The sequence below is a fragment of the Rana temporaria genome, chromosome 4, assembly GCF_905171775.1.
Source record: "Rana temporaria chromosome 4, aRanTem1.1, whole genome shotgun sequence".
Lineage (NCBI taxonomy): Eukaryota > Metazoa > Chordata > Amphibia > Anura > Ranidae > Rana > Rana temporaria.
This window is the reverse complement of record NC_053492.1, coordinates 144,289,484-144,308,372: the sequence shown is the minus strand read 5'-3', so window position 1 is coordinate 144,308,372 and position 18,889 is coordinate 144,289,484. Positions and strand designations below refer to the sequence as shown.

At 41.7% G+C, this 18,889-nt stretch overlaps 1 protein-coding gene across 1 annotated transcript in view; it reads right to left on the bottom strand.

Annotated features, from left to right (window-relative positions):
* Positions 1-1,499: 1,499 nt before the first annotated feature.
* Positions 1,500-18,889, bottom strand: part of LOC120936634 (guanylate cyclase soluble subunit beta-2-like) — a 92,345-nt gene continuing 74,955 nt past the window's right edge. The window contains exons 11-16 of the mRNA XM_040349122.1: positions 17,897-18,045; positions 17,616-17,762; positions 10,934-11,088; positions 6,073-6,290; positions 5,885-5,986; positions 1,500-2,236 (exon numbers count right to left, since the gene is read on the bottom strand). Of these exons, the coding sequence (XP_040205056.1) occupies positions 2,097-2,236; positions 5,885-5,986; positions 6,073-6,290; positions 10,934-11,088; positions 17,616-17,762; positions 17,897-18,045 (911 nt within the window). The 3' untranslated portion in view covers positions 1,500-2,096. The remainder of the gene's footprint in view (positions 2,237-5,884; positions 5,987-6,072; positions 6,291-10,933; positions 11,089-17,615; positions 17,763-17,896; positions 18,046-18,889) is intronic.

Below are 18,889 nucleotides of genomic sequence, written 5' to 3'. Positions count from 1 at the left end.
AGGAGTCACAGAAGGTGATTTACCATGGTTTTCTTCCTTTCTTGAAAACCGATCACAAACAGTTAAACTAGGATCTTTCACGTCGGAAAAGCGTACGATGTCATGTGGAGTCCCCCAAGGATCCCCCCTGTCGCCGGTGCTTTTCAACATCTATCTTCGCCCTCTTCTTGATATTATCAGTAGCCAAGAACTACTCTATCACTCTTATGCAGACGATACGCAAATCTATTTTCGCATCTACGACAAAAAGGATCATCATCATCCCACTTTAGAGAAATGTCTCTCTTTGATAGAAAACTGGATGACTAAGAGTTATCTGAAACTCAACAGTTCAAAAACAGAACTCCTTATGTTTCACGCCAGCCGAAAGAGTCAACTGGCAACAACCTGGACACCGCCGCCCATTCTGGGCCAAATCATCACCCCCTAGCTCCAAAGTCAAAAGTCTTGGGGTCATTATCGACACCTTCATGACAATGGATGCACAAATAGGGTCAGTAGTCAGCGGAGCGCACCATCTGTTGCGCCTACTACGCAGACTTATTCCATTTATCCCCAAAGAAGACGTAGCAGTCATGGTGGGAACAATCGTGAATTCCAGATTGGACTATGCTAACGCCCTCTACCTCGGACTCCCAAAGTACCAAATCTCCCGTCTGCAAGTTGTTCAGAATACGGCCGCCAGACTGGTAACTGGGAAAAAAAAATGGGAATCAATCTCACCTTCGTTGAGAACCCTTCACTGGCTGCCAGTAAAAGACAGAATTGCATTCAAAGCACTCTGCCTGACACATAAGTGCATCCATGGGAAGGCTCCGCAATATCTTTGCGACAAGATAGAACCTCACAACTCGAATCGCGTTCTGCAATCCACCGACCAAAATCTGGTCAAGGTACCAAAAACCAAATACAAGTCTAAAGGAGAAAGAAGGTTTGCCTTTCAAGGTCCTAGACTATGGAACGCTTTACCAACCAGCATTTGGTTGGAGGAAAACCACCTGACTTTCAGAAGACAGATCAAGACTCTGCTCTTTTGATGGCATGAGACACAAACAACTAGCGCCCAGAAGCGATTCAGTTCGCATGTGCCGCGCTTTATAAATTTTTCATTCATTCATTCATTCATTCAGTCAAAGTCCAGACCTAAATTAAACTGAGAATATGTGGCAAGCTTTGAAAATTGCTGTTAAGAGACGCTCGAGCTTAAATTATTTTGCAAAGAAGAATGGGCAATAATTGGCAAAATGGGCAAAGCTGGTAGAGACATACCCAAAAAGCCTTCCAGCTATAATTGCAGTGAATAATGGTCCTGCAAAGTATTGGCTCAGGGGGGCTGAATACAAATGCACACCACACTTTTCAGATATTTATTTGTTACAAAAATTGAAAACCATTTATCATTTTTCTTCCACTTCACAATTATGTGAATTCAGAATAAAATACATTTACATTTTTGGTTATAACATGACAAAATGTAGAACATTTCAAGGGGTGTGAATACTTTTTCTGTGTATTAAAGCAGAATTAAACCTTCAAAAAGGAAAAAAAAATTGACAGGTCTGATATTTATGACAGGATGTCTCTTCTGTCATAAACCCTTCCCTCTGTCTGTCAGCATTTATGTACACTGAACCATGCATGCTCAGCTCAGCGTACATTTACTGCACCGCTCTTTGCTGTAAGGATGTGACTGTGACTGTGTGCATCTGTGAGAGTAACGTGATTGTTTCCCGACCAATCAAGTGGCTGAAGAGTCCAAACCTGGAAGTACAACTAGGAGAAAATGGAAGCACCCATGAAACCTGAGAGTACACTGGAGGGGATTGCTTGGCAAGTAAATCTGCTATAATGTGCTAATATGCTGTGCTTACTAGTACATTACAGAATAAATCTCCTGAGGGCCCATTTGTTTTACTTTTCTGCAGAGGTTTAATTCAGCTTTAAATTGTTTTCCTGAAGTTCACCTTTAAAATATATTACTGCAGTTCGCCTAAAATAATAACCTTGAGCAAAATATGGGAATATGAGACTGTGGGAATGGTATGTAACATACAAAATACATTCTGTGTTGGTTAACACGGTACATATAAATACAATTACAGAATCACACAAAAGTGGGATCTGATATGATCACTCTGGGATTCCTGTTTTTCTCTTGATACTTTATTGACTTGACTGTCTTCTACTCGGTGGACATTGCAGAGACTCCCATTACTTCTTTCATTATACACTCTGCCTGTCAAAAATACATCGTTCTGTCACTCTGATGTAATGCAAGTCATCATAACATAAAAACTGCTGAAGACAGCTCAACATATTATACCACAATATAAGCTTAATGTGGTCATGCTTGAATATTGCTCAAATGCCATGATACATTTTCATAGTGTATGGCAGTGATCCAGTGACTTCTGTGTTACAAGTGTCTCCTTGATCCAGATGTTGCTGCTTGGTGGCTGTAAACCCAAGCTTTTGCATGAGAAAGATATGCACACAGAAATACACACTCATATCACCAAGCATGTATCACACAGTGTATATGCAGAATACAATTAACATATCCACCACTACATTATTATTTATCAGAAAACAATGGACCTGAACATTTAGCACAGCTAAAATTTTAAGAGGATCAACTGGGGTGTGTATTACCTGGGCAAAGATAAATAACAACATAATAATTTAAACCAGCCTGTCTACATGGGGGAACCTGTGACAGACCCAACCAGGACAGAGGCTTCTGGGTGGGACTGCAGGGTAGCCTCTTGCCTACTGACTATGGGCCCTGGCTTTTGAGGGGGTTCTATTCTTGGGAGGTGTGTGCCTGGGGGACCCTTGGAGTGGTTTTGCTTTGGATTCAGATCCATGTCTCCCCAAAGCACACAGACTCAGGGAACCTAGGACCTGGATACAGATTTGGGACCTTTGTGTCCAAATCAGCAATGACCACCTCACCCTCTCCTAGACTGTGAGACTCAGAGCAGAGGTTAATATAATCAGCTCCAAATAACTTGATGGTTTCTTTTTCCCATGGTATCATTTCCCACCTAGGTGCCTCCTAGGTTTGAATTCCCATTGTTAATTGAGTGAACTATTGCTTCTGTCTGTCTGCTAATCCTTTAGAGATTTGGACAGCCCCAGGTCTTCTTACTGGGGAACTTTTGGTAACTTTCTGGGTGGGCATTGAGTCACCTAGTCATTTCTAGGTCACTAGTTAGCTTACTGTTTAATCAGGTTACTGTTTGGCTGTTCCTTAGCTATGTTATCTTACTGTTTGCAACATGTGACCAAGCTCTTATATAATTTTGTGTGATATAAATACTCTGTATAACTTTACAAGAAAGAGAGTTCCAGTTTGCAACTAAGCTAGTGTCGTCTAATTCTTGGGTGGGATATTCAGCTAGAATACCTAATTATTGGTTCCAGACTGGAGGAAGCTGAATCTCATGAAATAACTTAGGGAACACCTGCTACTAATTACTGTATCAAAAGTTCACAGTACATTCGTTTGATGGTCACTTAGAAGAATGCTCCATATATATATATATATATATATATATATATATATATATATATACATATATATATATACAAATATTGGGAAAATTCCATCACCCCCTTACAGATAACTAAAAATTCATTGTTCATAGTGTTTACTCCTCCGAAAAAAGATGTTCACTGCTCAAGCAACCCCTAGCAACCTCCGGAGGAAACCTGGTTGAGAAAGGCTGATATAAAGTAAGAGATATCAGGGAAATTGAGAAGGTGCAGAGAAGAGCAATGAAACTAATAAGAGGCATGGAGGAGCTCAGCTGTGAGGAAAGATTAGAGGAACTGAATTTATCTTCTCTTGAGAAGAGGAGATTAAGGGGGGATATGATCACCATTTAAAGATACATAAGTGGTCCATATAGTGAACTTGGTCTTGAGTTATTCACTTTAGAGTCATCACAGAGGACAAGGGGGCACTCTTTATGTCTGGAGGAAAGGAGATTTATTCTCCAAATACAGAAATGCTTATTCACAGTAAGAGCTGTAAAATTGTGGAAAAGGCTTCCTCAAGAGCTGGTTCTGTCCAGCACAGTGGACATGTGCACACTGAAATATTTTGTTTCGGAATTTCGTTCGAAAAATAAATGTATTTAGTTACTGCCGAAATTCGTTTTTATTATTTTGGTTCGTTAAAAAATGCATTCATCTGAAAATCCAAATTAATAAAGGTTGAATCTGTCATTGAAGGCTTATGGTGTCTGTCGAATGTTCTAAGAAGATTCGACGGAGCAGCTAAACTGTACATCAAATCGTACATATCCGGTCGAATGTTCCGACCTACAAGCTATAGAAGAATTCTAATGTTCTATGACTAGTAATAAACTGGTAATAAATATATTTATAAATTATTAGTATATTATATTTATAAATTACTAGTCAACCAACATTCACATTCTTCTATAGCCTATGGGCTGTGCATTTGACCAGAAATGTACGATTGCCGGGTCAAACAGTTTAGCTGCTTGTCGAATCTTCTTAGAACTTTCGACAGACACCATAAGCCTTCAATGACAGATTCAACGTTTGTATGTTTTTCGTTGCTTCGTTGAATCTTCATCGTTCATGTCGAATGGTCTACCCCAACACTGTCTCTATAATGTCAAATCTTTTCTCTCTATGTCGAATCTTTCCTCTCTATGTAGAATAATATTGGACTAATAGAGTTAAGGTTAGGCACATTCAACCGCATATCGAACTGTTGTAGCAACGAAAATAAAGCATTTTTCATGTCGGATCTTTCGGATTTCGGATTCTGCATGTTTGTTTTCGTTTGTTAAAACGATAACGAAAATACCCAAAATTCGGACGAAAATTTATTCGGACGAAAATGAATGCACATGTCTACAGCACAGTAGATTGCTTAAAAAAAGGCCTGGATTCTTTCCTAAGTATACATAACATAATTGGATACTAACATTTATAGCTAAAGTTGATCCAGGGATCATCCGCTTGCCTCTTGGGGATCAAGAAGGATTTTTTTCCCCTGCTGGAGCAAATTGAATCATGCTTTGCTGGGTTTTTTTGCCTTCCTCTGGATCAGCTGTGGGTATATGATCGTGTATACAGACAGACTAACTATGTAACTTTATAAAGTAAAAAGATGGAAATGTTTGCACATAGATGATCAGCTTTCGTCTATGATTATTTAATTTCTTATTACTCAATGGACATGCATATAATTTTCCATGATGCTCATGCACTCTGCAGTGTAGTTGAGCATCATGGGAAATGTAGTTCCAAAACATCTGGGGTGCCAAGGTTCGCCATCACTGCCCTAGGCCTACTTTAAGGCACTAATCAGATGATGCTGATATAGCTGCATGCACCAAAGAGATCAATGTGTGGTTGTACCTATGGCGTCTGTAATTCTACCTCACAATTGTTATATTCATATCTGTACCTGCCCTCGAGGAGTTTTCAATTAAAGGTCCTTATCTCATATGCATACATATACATACAAGAGCTAATGTAGACAGGAGACAATTAACCCTCCAGCATGTCTTTGGGGTGTGAGAGTAAGCCAGAGAAACCCCAAACAAGCATAGAGAGAACATGCAAACTTTATGCATTTAGTATCTGGGTTGGGATTCTAACAAAGAACCCCAGTGCTGCAAGGCATTAGTGCTAACATCTAGGGATCAGCTAAGGTTCGGGCCACACTCAGTGTAGGGTGGGGAATTCCACAGCTGCAGCTGAATGGGCCAGCACCCTGCTATCATGTGACAGTTTTCCAGTTGTAGACCAAATTGAGTTGGGCCATAACCTTAGTTCATATTTGGCAACCACTAAACCACTGTGCTGCCTTGGCTGAGGTTAATTGAAACAAACATACCTGTGAGATCTTTGTGCACTTCCTTATTACTTAAAACTGGACTGTCATCATAGTTCATTGGTATTGCAGGACATGAGTTCTGGGTGAATTCATCCTGTGTAACTGCAGTGGGAAAAAAAGAAAACTGTATTATTGCATCTCAGATATTTAGCATTAGAGCTATAAATAACTGCCTTAAACAATTTTACCTTGAGGACAAGCCATTTGTAAGCTCCCCTTGTTGAGCTCATCGTGCACAACCTGGGAGGATTCCCTGGCTGAGTCAATCTCCTTCCCAGGTCTACCTAAAATTTCATTTTCCTGTGCTGAACTGTTTCTCATCAGGAAATATGTGCACATTTTCCCTTTGCCTTTTACTTCGATTTCTCCCCGTGCTAATATTTCAAATGCTTTATCTTTAAGACATCTAAATTGAGAGAGACACAAAAGACAAGATACGATTATTTATAGAAGGCTCCAGGGCAGCATTAACTCATCCATAGAAATAAAAAAAACAATTGTCAGATTTTTTTTTCCCTTTATGAAACATTGCTGTTATGTTTTCAGTTTTCTACCTGGAGAAATTCAGAAGCTCTGAAGAGGTAAACACATAAATATCTGCCATGGTCATGGCAGCTCTTTATAGTTGTTTACATGTCACTTCTAACCTCATGGGCCAAGACCTGCTCAGCTGGACCCTTTAGGTTAGTAAAGTGTAAATGGAGAACCAAGAAGAAGCGCATTGAAAAGTTCACTGTTCACAGAAGCCGTCATGCTCTCCTCTTCACCATAGTGCTCTGCTATTTCAGTGCAGTTGCAATGTGGGGGAGCCGGAAGTATCAGGGCACATTTGGTTAAGAAGAGAGCATTGCGGCCTCTGGGTGAGCTTTTCTATGCAGCCTTTGAAGTTTAAGAGGAAGTTTGTGTCACAAACATGAGGAAGCCTGGTGGATTACTTGCAATAGGGATCATACAGAAGGCTTGGAGCACTGTCTGTGAGGTAATTTAAGTTTTACTTTGTTATATTGTACCCTAGGCACAATGGGCATTATATCCTGAATAACCGGGGAGGAGCGCACCTTTTATCCTTTATTATGCGTTCTGCGTTATCTATTGGTTTACAGGACTTGAGATTTCAGGTGATCTTTAACCACTTCAGCCCCGGACCATATTGCTGGTCAATGACGGGCCACTTTTTGCGATTCGGCACTGCGTCGCTTTAACTGACAATTGCGCGGTCCTGCGACGTGGCTCCCAAACAAAATTGGCGTCCTTTTTTTCCCCTACAAATAGAGCTTTCTTTTGGTGGTATTTGATCACCTCTGCAGTTTTTATTTTTTGCGCTATAAACAAAAATAGAGCGACAGTTTTGAAAAAAAATTATATTTTTTACTTTTTGCTATAATAAATATCCCCCAAAAATATATATATAAAAAAAAAAAAAATTTTCTTCAGTTTAGGCCGATACGTATTCTTCTACATATTTTTCATAAAAAAAATCGCAATAAGCGTTTATTGATTGGTTTGCGCAAAAGTTATATAGGTAGATTTACAAAGAGTTAGGCCGGCTTATCAGTAGATAAGCCGACCTAACTCTGAATCTACGCCAGCGTTTGTTTAAGTGTATTCTCTAACAGAGATACACTTAAACAAAGCTAAGATAGGCCGGCTTGCGCCGTTCTATCTTAGCTTGCAATGTTTCTGTTGGCCACTAGATGGCGCTTCCATTGCGGCCGGCGTAGATTATGTAAATGAGGGAATACGCCGATTCACGAACGTACGCCAGGCCTACGCCATCGATTAACGTAGTTTCCGTAAGGCCTTAGGTGGCCTAAAGTTATTCCACCTATGAGGCGGAATAACAATGTTAAAGTATGGCCGCCGTTCCCCCCGCAAGGTTAGAATTTTTTACGTTGTTTGCGTAAGTCGTCCGCGAATCGGGAGTTACATCGTTTACGTCCGCGTCAAAATCAATAGGCCCGTACGGCCTACTTAGCCGCAATGCGCACTGGGAAATGTAGTCGCCCGGCGCATGCGCAGTGTCAAAAAACGTCAAAAAACGTGAGGTCAAGCCTCATTTCCATACAACACGCCCCCCTCCAAGTCATTTGAATTAGGCGCCCTTACGCCCGCTCGTTTTAGGCTACACCGCCGTAGATTAGCATGTAAGTAGATTGTGAATCACTACTAGCCTAACTAATTTACGGCGGTGTAGCCTAAAAAGGCTAGGCTAGGCCGCCCTAAAGTTAGGCCAATCTACGTGAATCTACCTAATAGTGTCTACAAAATAGGGCATAGTTTTATGGCATTTTTATTAATATTTTTGTTTTACTAGTAATAGCGGCGATCAGCGATTTTTATCAGTACTGCGACCTTATGGCGGACACTTGGGACACTTTTGACACATTTTTGGGACCATTGGCATTTTTATAGCGATCAGTGCAATAAAAATGCATTGATTACTATAAAAATGCCACTGGCAGGGAAGGGGTTAACACTAGGGGGCGAGGAAGGGGTTAAGTATGTTCCCTAGGTGTGTTCTAACTGTAGGGGGGGTGGGACTGATTTGGGGAAATGACAGATCGCTGTTCATACATTGTATGAACAGTGAACAGTCATTTCTCCCCCGTTACAGAGCGAGAATCGGGAGCTGTGTGCACACAGCTCCCGGTTCTCGCTCTGTAATGAGCGATCGCGGGTGCCCGGCGGGGATTGCGACCGCCGGGCACAATTGCAATTGCATGCATTACACGGCAATCAGGGGTTTAAATCAGGAGGTGAGGAGGCACCAATCTGGAAACCATTAGCAGGGATAAGAAATGCAGTGCAGTTAGTATCACTCCTCAAGGGACAAGAGCTAACACTACAGAATCGGCTTATGTGGCTCTCACTCCCTACTACAGCTCCAACTTTACAAGTAGTCCCTCTGCAATGCACTCTGTTTGATGCTCTGGGATGGTGATTCAGCAAGCTTAGGCCGTGATTTACCAGTCACCTGGCCTCAATCTACCGGAAGATCGCAATCCACTATTTGCTAGCCCCGCGCCATAGGTTGTTGTACTAACAATCAGATAATTACATTGTTGTAGTTTGCTGTTACTGATTAGTGATGTACTGTATATCATATATAGGGGTTGATTTACTAAAACTGAAGAGTGTGAGAAATCTGGTGCAGCTGTGCATGGTACCCAATCAGTTTCTAGCTTCAGCTTGTTCAACTTATGCCGTGTACACACAAAAAGTCAGACGAAATTTTTTCATCGGATATTCCGACCGTGTGTATGCCCCATCTGACTTTTTCCATCGGACTTAGAAATCCTATTGGAAATTCCGTTCGTCTGTATGGAATTCCGACGGAGAAAAAAACACGCATGCTCGGAAACAATTTGACGCATGCTCGGAAGCATTGAACTTCATTTTTCTAGGCTCGTCGTAGAGTTGTACGTCACCGCGTTTTTTGCGGTCGGATTTTGCTGTGTCTGTGTGTATGCAAGACAGCTTGAGCGGAATTCCGTCGGAAAAACCCATCGTGTCAATGTGGATATATGCTTCTGCGAGATTATAACATAAGTCATTTAAAACGTTTTAGTGTGCAGGCTAATTCCTTATACTACATGTTGTGTTGCTAACATTGGAAAGTCTTGTACAGCGTCTCTAATACCCCTACCTACTTTTCTACTATTAGCCTTGACTTCTAATATTGGTGGATGCGTAGATCATCTAACACTATTATCAATTCTTGATCACTGAAGTGTACAGTCCCTCCTCAAAGTGCTCAAAGAATTAATGAAAAGTGTGTTCTTGTTGCTGTTGTGTCAAAGCTCTTGAGCAGACAACACTGTCAAACAAGTGGAAGACAACACATCCTGTATCTACTGAATTAAGTTGTGTTTAAATTTCCACCAGCTCTTGTGGTGTTTATATTTGCTCCATATTATCTTCAGTAGAAGCATAATTTTATTTATGTATATATAGCTGGATTCAGGTAGGGTTACGCCGGCGTATCAGTAGATACGCCGTCGTAACTCTGAATCTACACCGGCGTAAATTTAAGCGTATTCTGGAAACCAGATACGCTTAAATTAGGCTAAGATACGAGCGGCGTAAGTCTCCTACGCCGTCGTATCTTAGGGTGCAATTTTTCCGCTGGCCGCTAGGTGGCACTTCCGTTGAGTTCGGCGTAGAATATGTAAATGACTAAATACGCCGATTCACGAACGTACGTGCGCCCGGCGCATTTTTTTTACGTCGTTTACGTATGGCTTTTTCCAGGCGTAAAGTTAGTCGAACAAATAGCTGGCCTAGTCAATGTTAAGTATGGCCGTCGTTCCTGCGTCAAAATTTGAAAATTTTACGTCGTTTGCGTAACTCGTCCGTGAATGGGGCTGGACGTAATTTACGTTCACGTCGAAACCAATACGACCTTGCGGCGTACTTTGGAGCAATGCACACTGGGATATGTACACGGACGGCGCATGCGCCGTTCGTAAAAAACGTCAATCACGTCAGGTCACATAACATTTACATAAAACACGCCCCCTCATCCTCATTTGAATTAGGCGTGCTTACGCCGGCCCCATTTACGCTACGCCGCCGTAACTTAGGAGGCAAGTGCTTTGTGAATACAGCACTTGCCTCTCGGACTTACGGCGGCGTAGCGTAAATACGATATGCTACGCCGCCTCAAAGATGCGCCCGGCTACCTGAATCTAGCTAATAGTGTTGATATAATAACAGCAATTAGGCTGTTCACTCTGCAAGGGAAGTTGCACTTTGCAAGAGAATTTTCCCTAGAGCTTAGTGAATGTGAAGAATTTTCACTTTGCAAAGAATACCCAATTATGTGCAAGAAAAAATGAAAACAAACATTCCTTGAACCTGTTTGGATAATGGGAGTCAGCAAATCTTCACCTTATTCATTGAGCTCTGGGGACAATCCCCTTGCAAAGCGAACAGTCTATTTGCCTTTAGTAAATCAACTCATATGTGTTCTTCACTATCCCATCAAAACCATCATGCTCTGTTCATTTAGACCTGCAGCACCGCCACTGGTGTTGGTGAACTACTTACCTATAGGCCTCTGGGCTGAGGTGAATTTTATTAGGAACACCATGACTCTCCATCCGTGAAGCTGTGTTTACTGTATCACCAAACAAGCAATATCGGGGCATCTTTTCACCTACCACTCCAGCCAGCACTGGACCAGTGTGTAGGCCAACTCTTATCTGTAGGCAAGATTGCATACATTATATTCATTAAAAGTTTTTAGAATGGAGGCAGAACAGTACAGTTATGTAAATCAGTATTATCAATAATAATAATAACATAATAGTGTTATATTGATTACTTTTTAGGAAATGTATTCCAGTGTTTACCTGGCTGTACAGCCAAAACTTTTTTTTCTTTAATTTTTAGTTTGGATATCATAAGGAAGGATTATAACTCCTGCCAGGTCCTACTGGTGTTGAAGAGATTCCTTTACTTCCTGTCTGGTAAAAATGTTATCCCCAGGACAGAAAGGGATGACGTCTTTCAAAGAAAACAGCAGGACAGCATGCAAAAAAATTATGGGCCTGCAGCCCCATAGTTAAACCAGTGACATCACAGGCCTACAAGGCCATAGCCCAGCCATTTCTATGGTGATTGACAGCAGCCCCTGTCTAGAAACACATTATCAAGTACTAGACTAGGCACACCTATGCAGATTAGAATAAGGAGCAGAGGTGCCGATTGTCACAAGCAGTTCCCACCCCCAACCTTCAGAGCTTGTGGATGCTGTGCTGAATAGAGGTCAGCGTGACCACGCTATAATATAAAAAAAATGGAATTAGAATGTTTGCTTTATTTTAATAAAATGGGTGGCATACAATATATTTCTTTAATGCATTAAACTTGTTTCTAGGCTAAGGGTTCACAAGGGGTGTATTTATAAAAAAAAAGAAAATGCATAGCTGTTGGTTCATTGAAACTGCATGTCAATTTTTTGCAACATATGGTATGAAAAACATGACTCTCAATGGACAACGCTGAAAGGCATGAGGTATGACACTTGAACAGAGTAAAATTTATATCAGGACAATATAAACAGCAAAAGTGGATATAAAATAATATTAGTCTGATTGCCTGATCAGACAGTAGAGCAAGTAGGTATATCCTCCAAGTCCTGAGAAGGTAACTGTTGTTTTAACTCCTCAGGCCATTGAGAAAAGTAATAGGAATAAATAAAGCATAATTGGGTCTAATCAACCTTCGATCAAGGTTCAAGCCAAGAATCATACAACTTTGGGGGGGAAAGTTGAGACACCCACATATTCCACAATTTCAGATATTTTTAAAGATTGTCTGTAGTGTAAGTTCTATTTTAGCATGCAAAATGGTTTGTGTAACATGGGGCCTAATCCACAAAAACCCGGCACAACGTATTTTTTCCTGTTTAAGTTACACCGCCGCAAAATCTCTACCTAAGTGCCCGATCCACAAAGCACTTACCTAGAAATTTTGAGCGGTGTAACTTGAATCCGTCCGGTGCAAGGCGTTCCTAATTTAATGGGGCGAGTCCCATTTAAATTAGGCGCGCTCCAGCGTCGGACGTACTGCGCATGCTTCCGACGTTATTTTCCCGATGTGCTTTGCGCGGATTTACGTTGCGCCGGGTTTTGAGAATCGCGACGGGCGTAAAAAAAAAAAAGAGTTGCGGCGGGAAAAAAAAAAAAATAGGTGGATCAGTTCCATAGATAGAAACAGGGATACGACAGCGTATCAGTAGATACGCCGGCGTATCCCTTTTGTGGATCAGGTCCTAGGTGTCTGGGTGGTCTGAAATAAGGTGGATAATATCGCAAAAACTTCAGACCAGTATTATTGGACTACGGGCAAGTCCACCAGACATGTATGAGTCACCAAGTCCACACAATTGCAGAAGAACGTTGGTAAATAGTTTGGAACATACTTAATAATACCAGCAGGTCAGCACCTTATAATTGGCTTACTGTACTAACACATTCTGTGAAGCTGACTTAGTCAGTAACCAGATATCTGAACGATCCTACACTTCCAAAGAGATGTCAAAGTTAACCTGCCAGCATTTTGTATAAAGCCTTGTACACACGACCGAGGAACTCGATGGGTGAAAACACATAGTTTTCCTCGTCGAGTTCCTTGTTAGGCTGTCGAGGAACTCCATTCCCGTCGAGGAAAAAGAAGACATGCTCTCTTTTTGGCTCGACGGGATCCTCAACAGTTTCCTCGTCGAAAAATGTACACCCGACTGGTTTCCTCTGTGTACGAGGCTTTAGAAGATGCTTCCTTAGTAGAATAAGACAATAGATGTTGATATAATTTAGATATTTGCCCTGGAGCATAAGGGTTAGAGGCAAACACCATCATCTTGTCGAGAGCAATAGGTGGTCGAAGTTATGAAATATAAAATATGGGTTCTTTAAAAAGGAGAAGATATATGGGGAAGGCACATGGGGAGAAGATAACCTGAGGAACATTGAAGTTTATCCCATAGGATGAGTGAATGTAGGGTAATTGGATTTGTCACACCTTTCCAGTCAGCAGGCTTTAGCCACAGAATAATATAAAGAGTGAGGGGGTCAAAGTCTGCAGTCTCCGGGCCAGATTCTCGTACATCGGCGCATCCTTATGCGCTACGCCGTCCCAACTTAGAGATGTAAGCGCTGTATTCCCGAAGCACAGGCGTTCAAATTTGCGCCGGCGTAGTGCAAATTCGTGGGCGTAAGTGGGCGTAAGTGAAAGTAGGAAGGAAGTGGGCGTGATACATTTAAATGAACCGTGACCTTATGCAAATGATGGTCTGAACGGACGGCGCATGCGCCGTCACGTGACCGGGTGTCCCCCGCCCATATGCACATGCGCACAACGCGATTGTGAGTTGCTCCGACCAAGTGCATAAATACGCCCAGAAATGCGTCCATCGTGTGCAAAAGTACACCTGTTAGTTTAGTCTTGGTGGTGAGCTTACTTTTGCAGTGCTTTGACATGTCTGCTGAGCGTACAAGGAGCAGGAAAAAGAATTTCGCTCATGATGAGAGGGCCATAATTCTCGCAGGCATGGAGAGGCACTATGACCGCCTCCATGAGTCCAGGAGTAAAACGACAAGCAAGGGGAAAAGGGATGAGATCCTGCAGAGGATAACGAATCAAGTGAATGCTGTGGGCAATGAGGCAAGTAGGCCCAAAGACATAGCCAAAAAGATTAATGATCTAAGGCGGAGGGTCAAGGACAAGATGGCCCTCATGGCGAGGCATGCCAGGGGCACTGGTGGGGGACCTGCCTCAAGGGTCCGTCTGACACCAGATGAGGAGGTAGTTGCCCGGTGCCTTACCAGGGTGCAAGTTGAGGGTATGCCAGGCTATGATTCTGTTCATCCGCCCTTGAGGACAGGTAAGTGTGTTTATTTCTACTATCTGGTGTGTAGCATGTGAGGGAGGAAGGGAATATGTGACAAGTTTGTGGGTCCACCAACATGTGAATGTTTTGTGTCATCCACAGGTGTCCAGGATGTAGCTGGCCCGTCTCGTGCCCCTGCCCGTCCCACACCATCCCCTGATGATGATGTCCCTGCCCGTCCCACACCATCCCCTGATGATGATGTCCCTGCCCGTCCCACACCATCCCCTGATGCTGATGTCCCTGCCCGTCCCACACCCTCTTCTTCTGATGAAGATTCCCCTGACCCCCAGGGAAGGCAAGCGGCATTGGTGGAGGAGAGTGGTGGCCACGCCTCCATTGAGGAGGTTCTGCAGGATGCGGAGCATTTGGGGGAGGAGGTGTCACTGTCCCTTTTCATGGAGGATTTGGGGAGCTTGGCTGGTCCATCCCGGACCTCAAGCCCATGATCCTCCATATCCTCGGACTCCATCTCCAACCCAGCCACTCCCTCTGTCTCCATCCCCAACCCACCCCCTCCATCTAATCACTTCCCCTATGCCAGGCCTGAAGCCTCTCGTGGACCAAGGAGGGCAACGCGGAGAACCAGGGGGGTACCCGATTTCCTGCCTGTGACCCTGACCACTGTGCAGGAAAACCAGACCCGCCTTATGGGTGCGATGGCCCAGGACATCACTCGAGTGGCTGACAGCCTTGGGGAGAGGGGACATGTCACCGATGTGATTCAGGACATTGCAGGCAACACCACTGCAATTAGCACCTGTTTGCGGGATCTAGAAAACACCACAGCAAGCCTGGTGAAAGAGGTGCAGACCCTAAATGATTCCGTCCAGGGCCACACAGCTGCCATTGTTGTTGTTCAAACCGAGACCAATAACCTCCTGAGGAGGATAGCGGTGGCATTAGAGGGCAGGCCTCCAGCTCCGGTGGATGCTCCTCTGCCTGATGCAAACCCCCCCCCCCCCTCAACCAGGCAGTTGAGGAGCCGGGGCCGGGGCCGTGGCCGAAGGCAGGCCAATTAGTTTTTTTTTCATTATTATTATTGCTCTGGTAAAGAGTTTTTTATTTATTTTTCTAAGTATTGCTCTGGTAAAGAGTTTTTTATTTATTGTTGACAAATGCACACGGTGAGGCGTGCAGAATAGTGTGACTGGTGTGTGAATGGGGGGGGTGACACTCCTGCCAGCAAAGGGGTGTCACCCTCTGCCGTGTGAAAGGTGTATGAATGTACAGTGACATAATTGGAGCCTTGGCGTGGCGTTACTGCTCCCTAAAACCATGTGGTTTAATTGGGTCTAATCCAATTCGATGTGCATGTGGGGGGTGTGTGCTAGGGACCACAGTGGTGTGCACGCGTGCATTCACATTGTGCCATGTTTAATGTGTGTGCCACGCCCCCACACAGTAAGAATCACACATTAGGGCACACTTAACCCCTTCAGCGCCCCCTACAGGTTAACCCCTTCACTGCCAGTGTAATTTTCACAGTAATGCATTTTTATAGCACTGATCGCTGTAAAAATGACAATGGTCCCAAAATAGTGTAAAAAGTGTCCGATGTGTCCGCCATAATGTCGCAGGCATGATAAAAATTGCTGATCACCGCCATTACTAGTAAAAAAAAATAAAAAAATAGAAATGCCATAAAACTATCCCCTATTTTGTAGACGCTATAACTTTTGCGCAAAACAATCAATAAACGCTTATTGCGATTTTTTTTACCAAAAATATGTAGAAGAATACGTATCGGCCTAAACTGTGGAAAAAAAATGTTTTTTATATATATTTTTTATGGATATTTATTATAGAAAAAAGTAAAAAATATAGTTTTTTTTTCAAAATTGTCGCTCTATTTTTGTTTATAGCGCAAAAAATAAAAACCGCAGAGTTTACTACCAAAATAAAGCTCTATTTGTGGGAAAAAAGGACACCAATTTTGTTTGGGAGCCACGTCGCCTGACCGCGCAATTGTCTGTTAAAGCGACGCAGTGCCGAATTGCAAAAAGGGGCCTGGTCCTTTAGCAACAAAATGGTCCGGGGCTTAAGTGGTTAAACATTCCTACGGCAGCAGGTTGTTCATTGTTTTGATTGTACTTTTATTATGTTATGATTTTTTGTAATAAACTTGTACCTTTTAACCGGTTTGTGTCACACCTGGGAACCTTTAAAATCTATTTCTAAGACAATTACTACTATTATAGGAAATAGGTATGCTGCTTGGCGCCATCTAGTGACCATTAATCAGTGTTTTCTACATTCATACATTCGAATTGCAGAGAATATCACCTGAGAACATTCAGTTTTGCCCTATTCACACAGAAATGTACATACAGTTTCAGACAAAACCGCAATGCAATTTTTTTTTAAATACATCTCTTTAATAGAAAACAACAACGTGAAACAAAAAACGTATTATGCAAATTAAGTATTATAATAAAATATAATATTTCAACAATGATAGGTTTCATATAAATAATGTAAACAGTACATGCACCACTGCTGTATGGCGTAGGTAATAATATGGGATGATACATAGCATATTATGGATTGATGCATCTAAATCTCTGCTGGTAATGGACAGGCATTTTTGCCGAATGAGTCTTTCTCTCGTTTCCAGAATCCTCTGGATTCCAATCAATCAGTGTGTTCCAGGTTGCCATTCAGTACATAGTAACAAAAGCACAAGTCATTCTGACCTTGCTCAAGCTGTGCAAGAGTGATTTTTATAAACCAAAATCCAAATGACATATGTGAGTGTGACCAACATATAATGCTGCAAAACATCACCTGTTTATCTGAATATTCACAAAAGTATTTTTAAAGATTATCTGTCTTACACATCTCTACAGAAGAGTGCTTGGACATGCAGCAATATACAGATTTGTTTTGTGGGTACATTTTTTTAAATAGTAATATAGTGTCTGCATCTGCCACAAAAGTCATATCGTAATTGAATGTTAATATAAATTACCTTTCCCTTTCAATCTACAGCACTGTAATGCTCTATAAAATGCAAAGCAATATGGCTACCTGGAGGCGTTCTGTACACAGATGGTGTACAGAAACTATGAAAACAAGTATTGAAAATCCATGGCAACTGGTTCAGATACACAATGCTGTTTTAAGTTGGTGAGACACTTTAAATTCCGACTTTATCATCAAATGAAACTTCACCTTGCCAAAGGCCATACTTAAGGGATAACAAATATTAATTGCAATGAAGACTTGCTGTATACTGGAATAAAAAACGATGGTCATTTTTAGAATGTAGTGAAAAGCACTGGACTGAATGTTAATGATTTTATATTGGAAAAAAATATGAATCCTTTGCCATACCTGAATAGGATTTCCTGTGACTGGATTCTTTACTTCTCTGGCCATAAGGATCATTCCTAGGGCAAAGTTTGCTACTCTTTCTGCATGAGTAGAAACAGGCACGGGCACACCACCCACTACCATGTAAGCATCTCCTATGGTTTCAACCTATGAAATAATATTTGTTGTTTTTAGAGTTATAAAGAAATATATAGCCAAAACGAGTAATACATTGTGGAAACAAGACAAGTCAACTACTCCTTTGTACTGCAATTTTATGTACAATAATGACAGTTAATTACCTTATATACATCATGAATTGTTGTTAGTCTATCAAAGCGGAGATACATGGAATTCAGCATGGCCACAATCTGGATGGGTTCACATTGAGAACAAATGTTGGTAAATGTCACCACATCACTAAATAATATTGTGCAGTCCTTGAATTCACCTGCAACATAGAAGAGCAAAATAGAAATGGTCTTAATCTTCTTACCAGTAAAATGTGCAGAAAGTTGGGTAACTCAGTGTGAAATTTTATACACACATAACATTTTTATACAGTCATGACAGTGATTTATCACCAACTCTTCCCTTCCATAACTCAGATGTTCAAAGGCTGCAATATAGACTATCAATCAGAGACAGACAGTCTGAAAGCTAACTGTGGGGTTCTGTCCAGCCACCTGTGATGACACTAATAGCACAAACCAAAATTATGTTTCCTGAATTTGGGTCACTGTAAATCCTAGGCCACATTGCCACATGTAAATATTGATCCAACTTCTATTGTGGTAATGCTTTGACTTTGCCCATTGCATTTCTTAAACCTCATTGTTGCCACCTATAAAATAACATGTTATTTTTTTTTTTTTTTTTTTTTTTATATATATATATATATTAGTAATATAATTATTTTCAAAGCTGAAGTATATGTGAACTCTTTCCTTGTAAAACAACCTATTCCATTTAAAACAGAAATAGAAGGCAAAACATTTCTAAAAAACATTATATTTAGAGTCGGTTCACACTGGGGCGACTTGGGATCCGACTTGAGGTCGCCTCAAGTCGTCCCAAGTCGCGCTGTAGAGAAAAACAATGTAAGTGAATGGGAGCGGTGTTAATACACACGACTCAAGTCGCTCCGACTACAGAAGAGGTTCCTGTACTACTTCAATCCGACTTGTAGGCGATTTGTACCCATTGATTTCAATGGAAGTCGCCTCCAAGTCTGATCACTGTCTTAACTGAAGCAACTTTCCAGGAAGATAACATACATTTCTCAGGCAAACCTC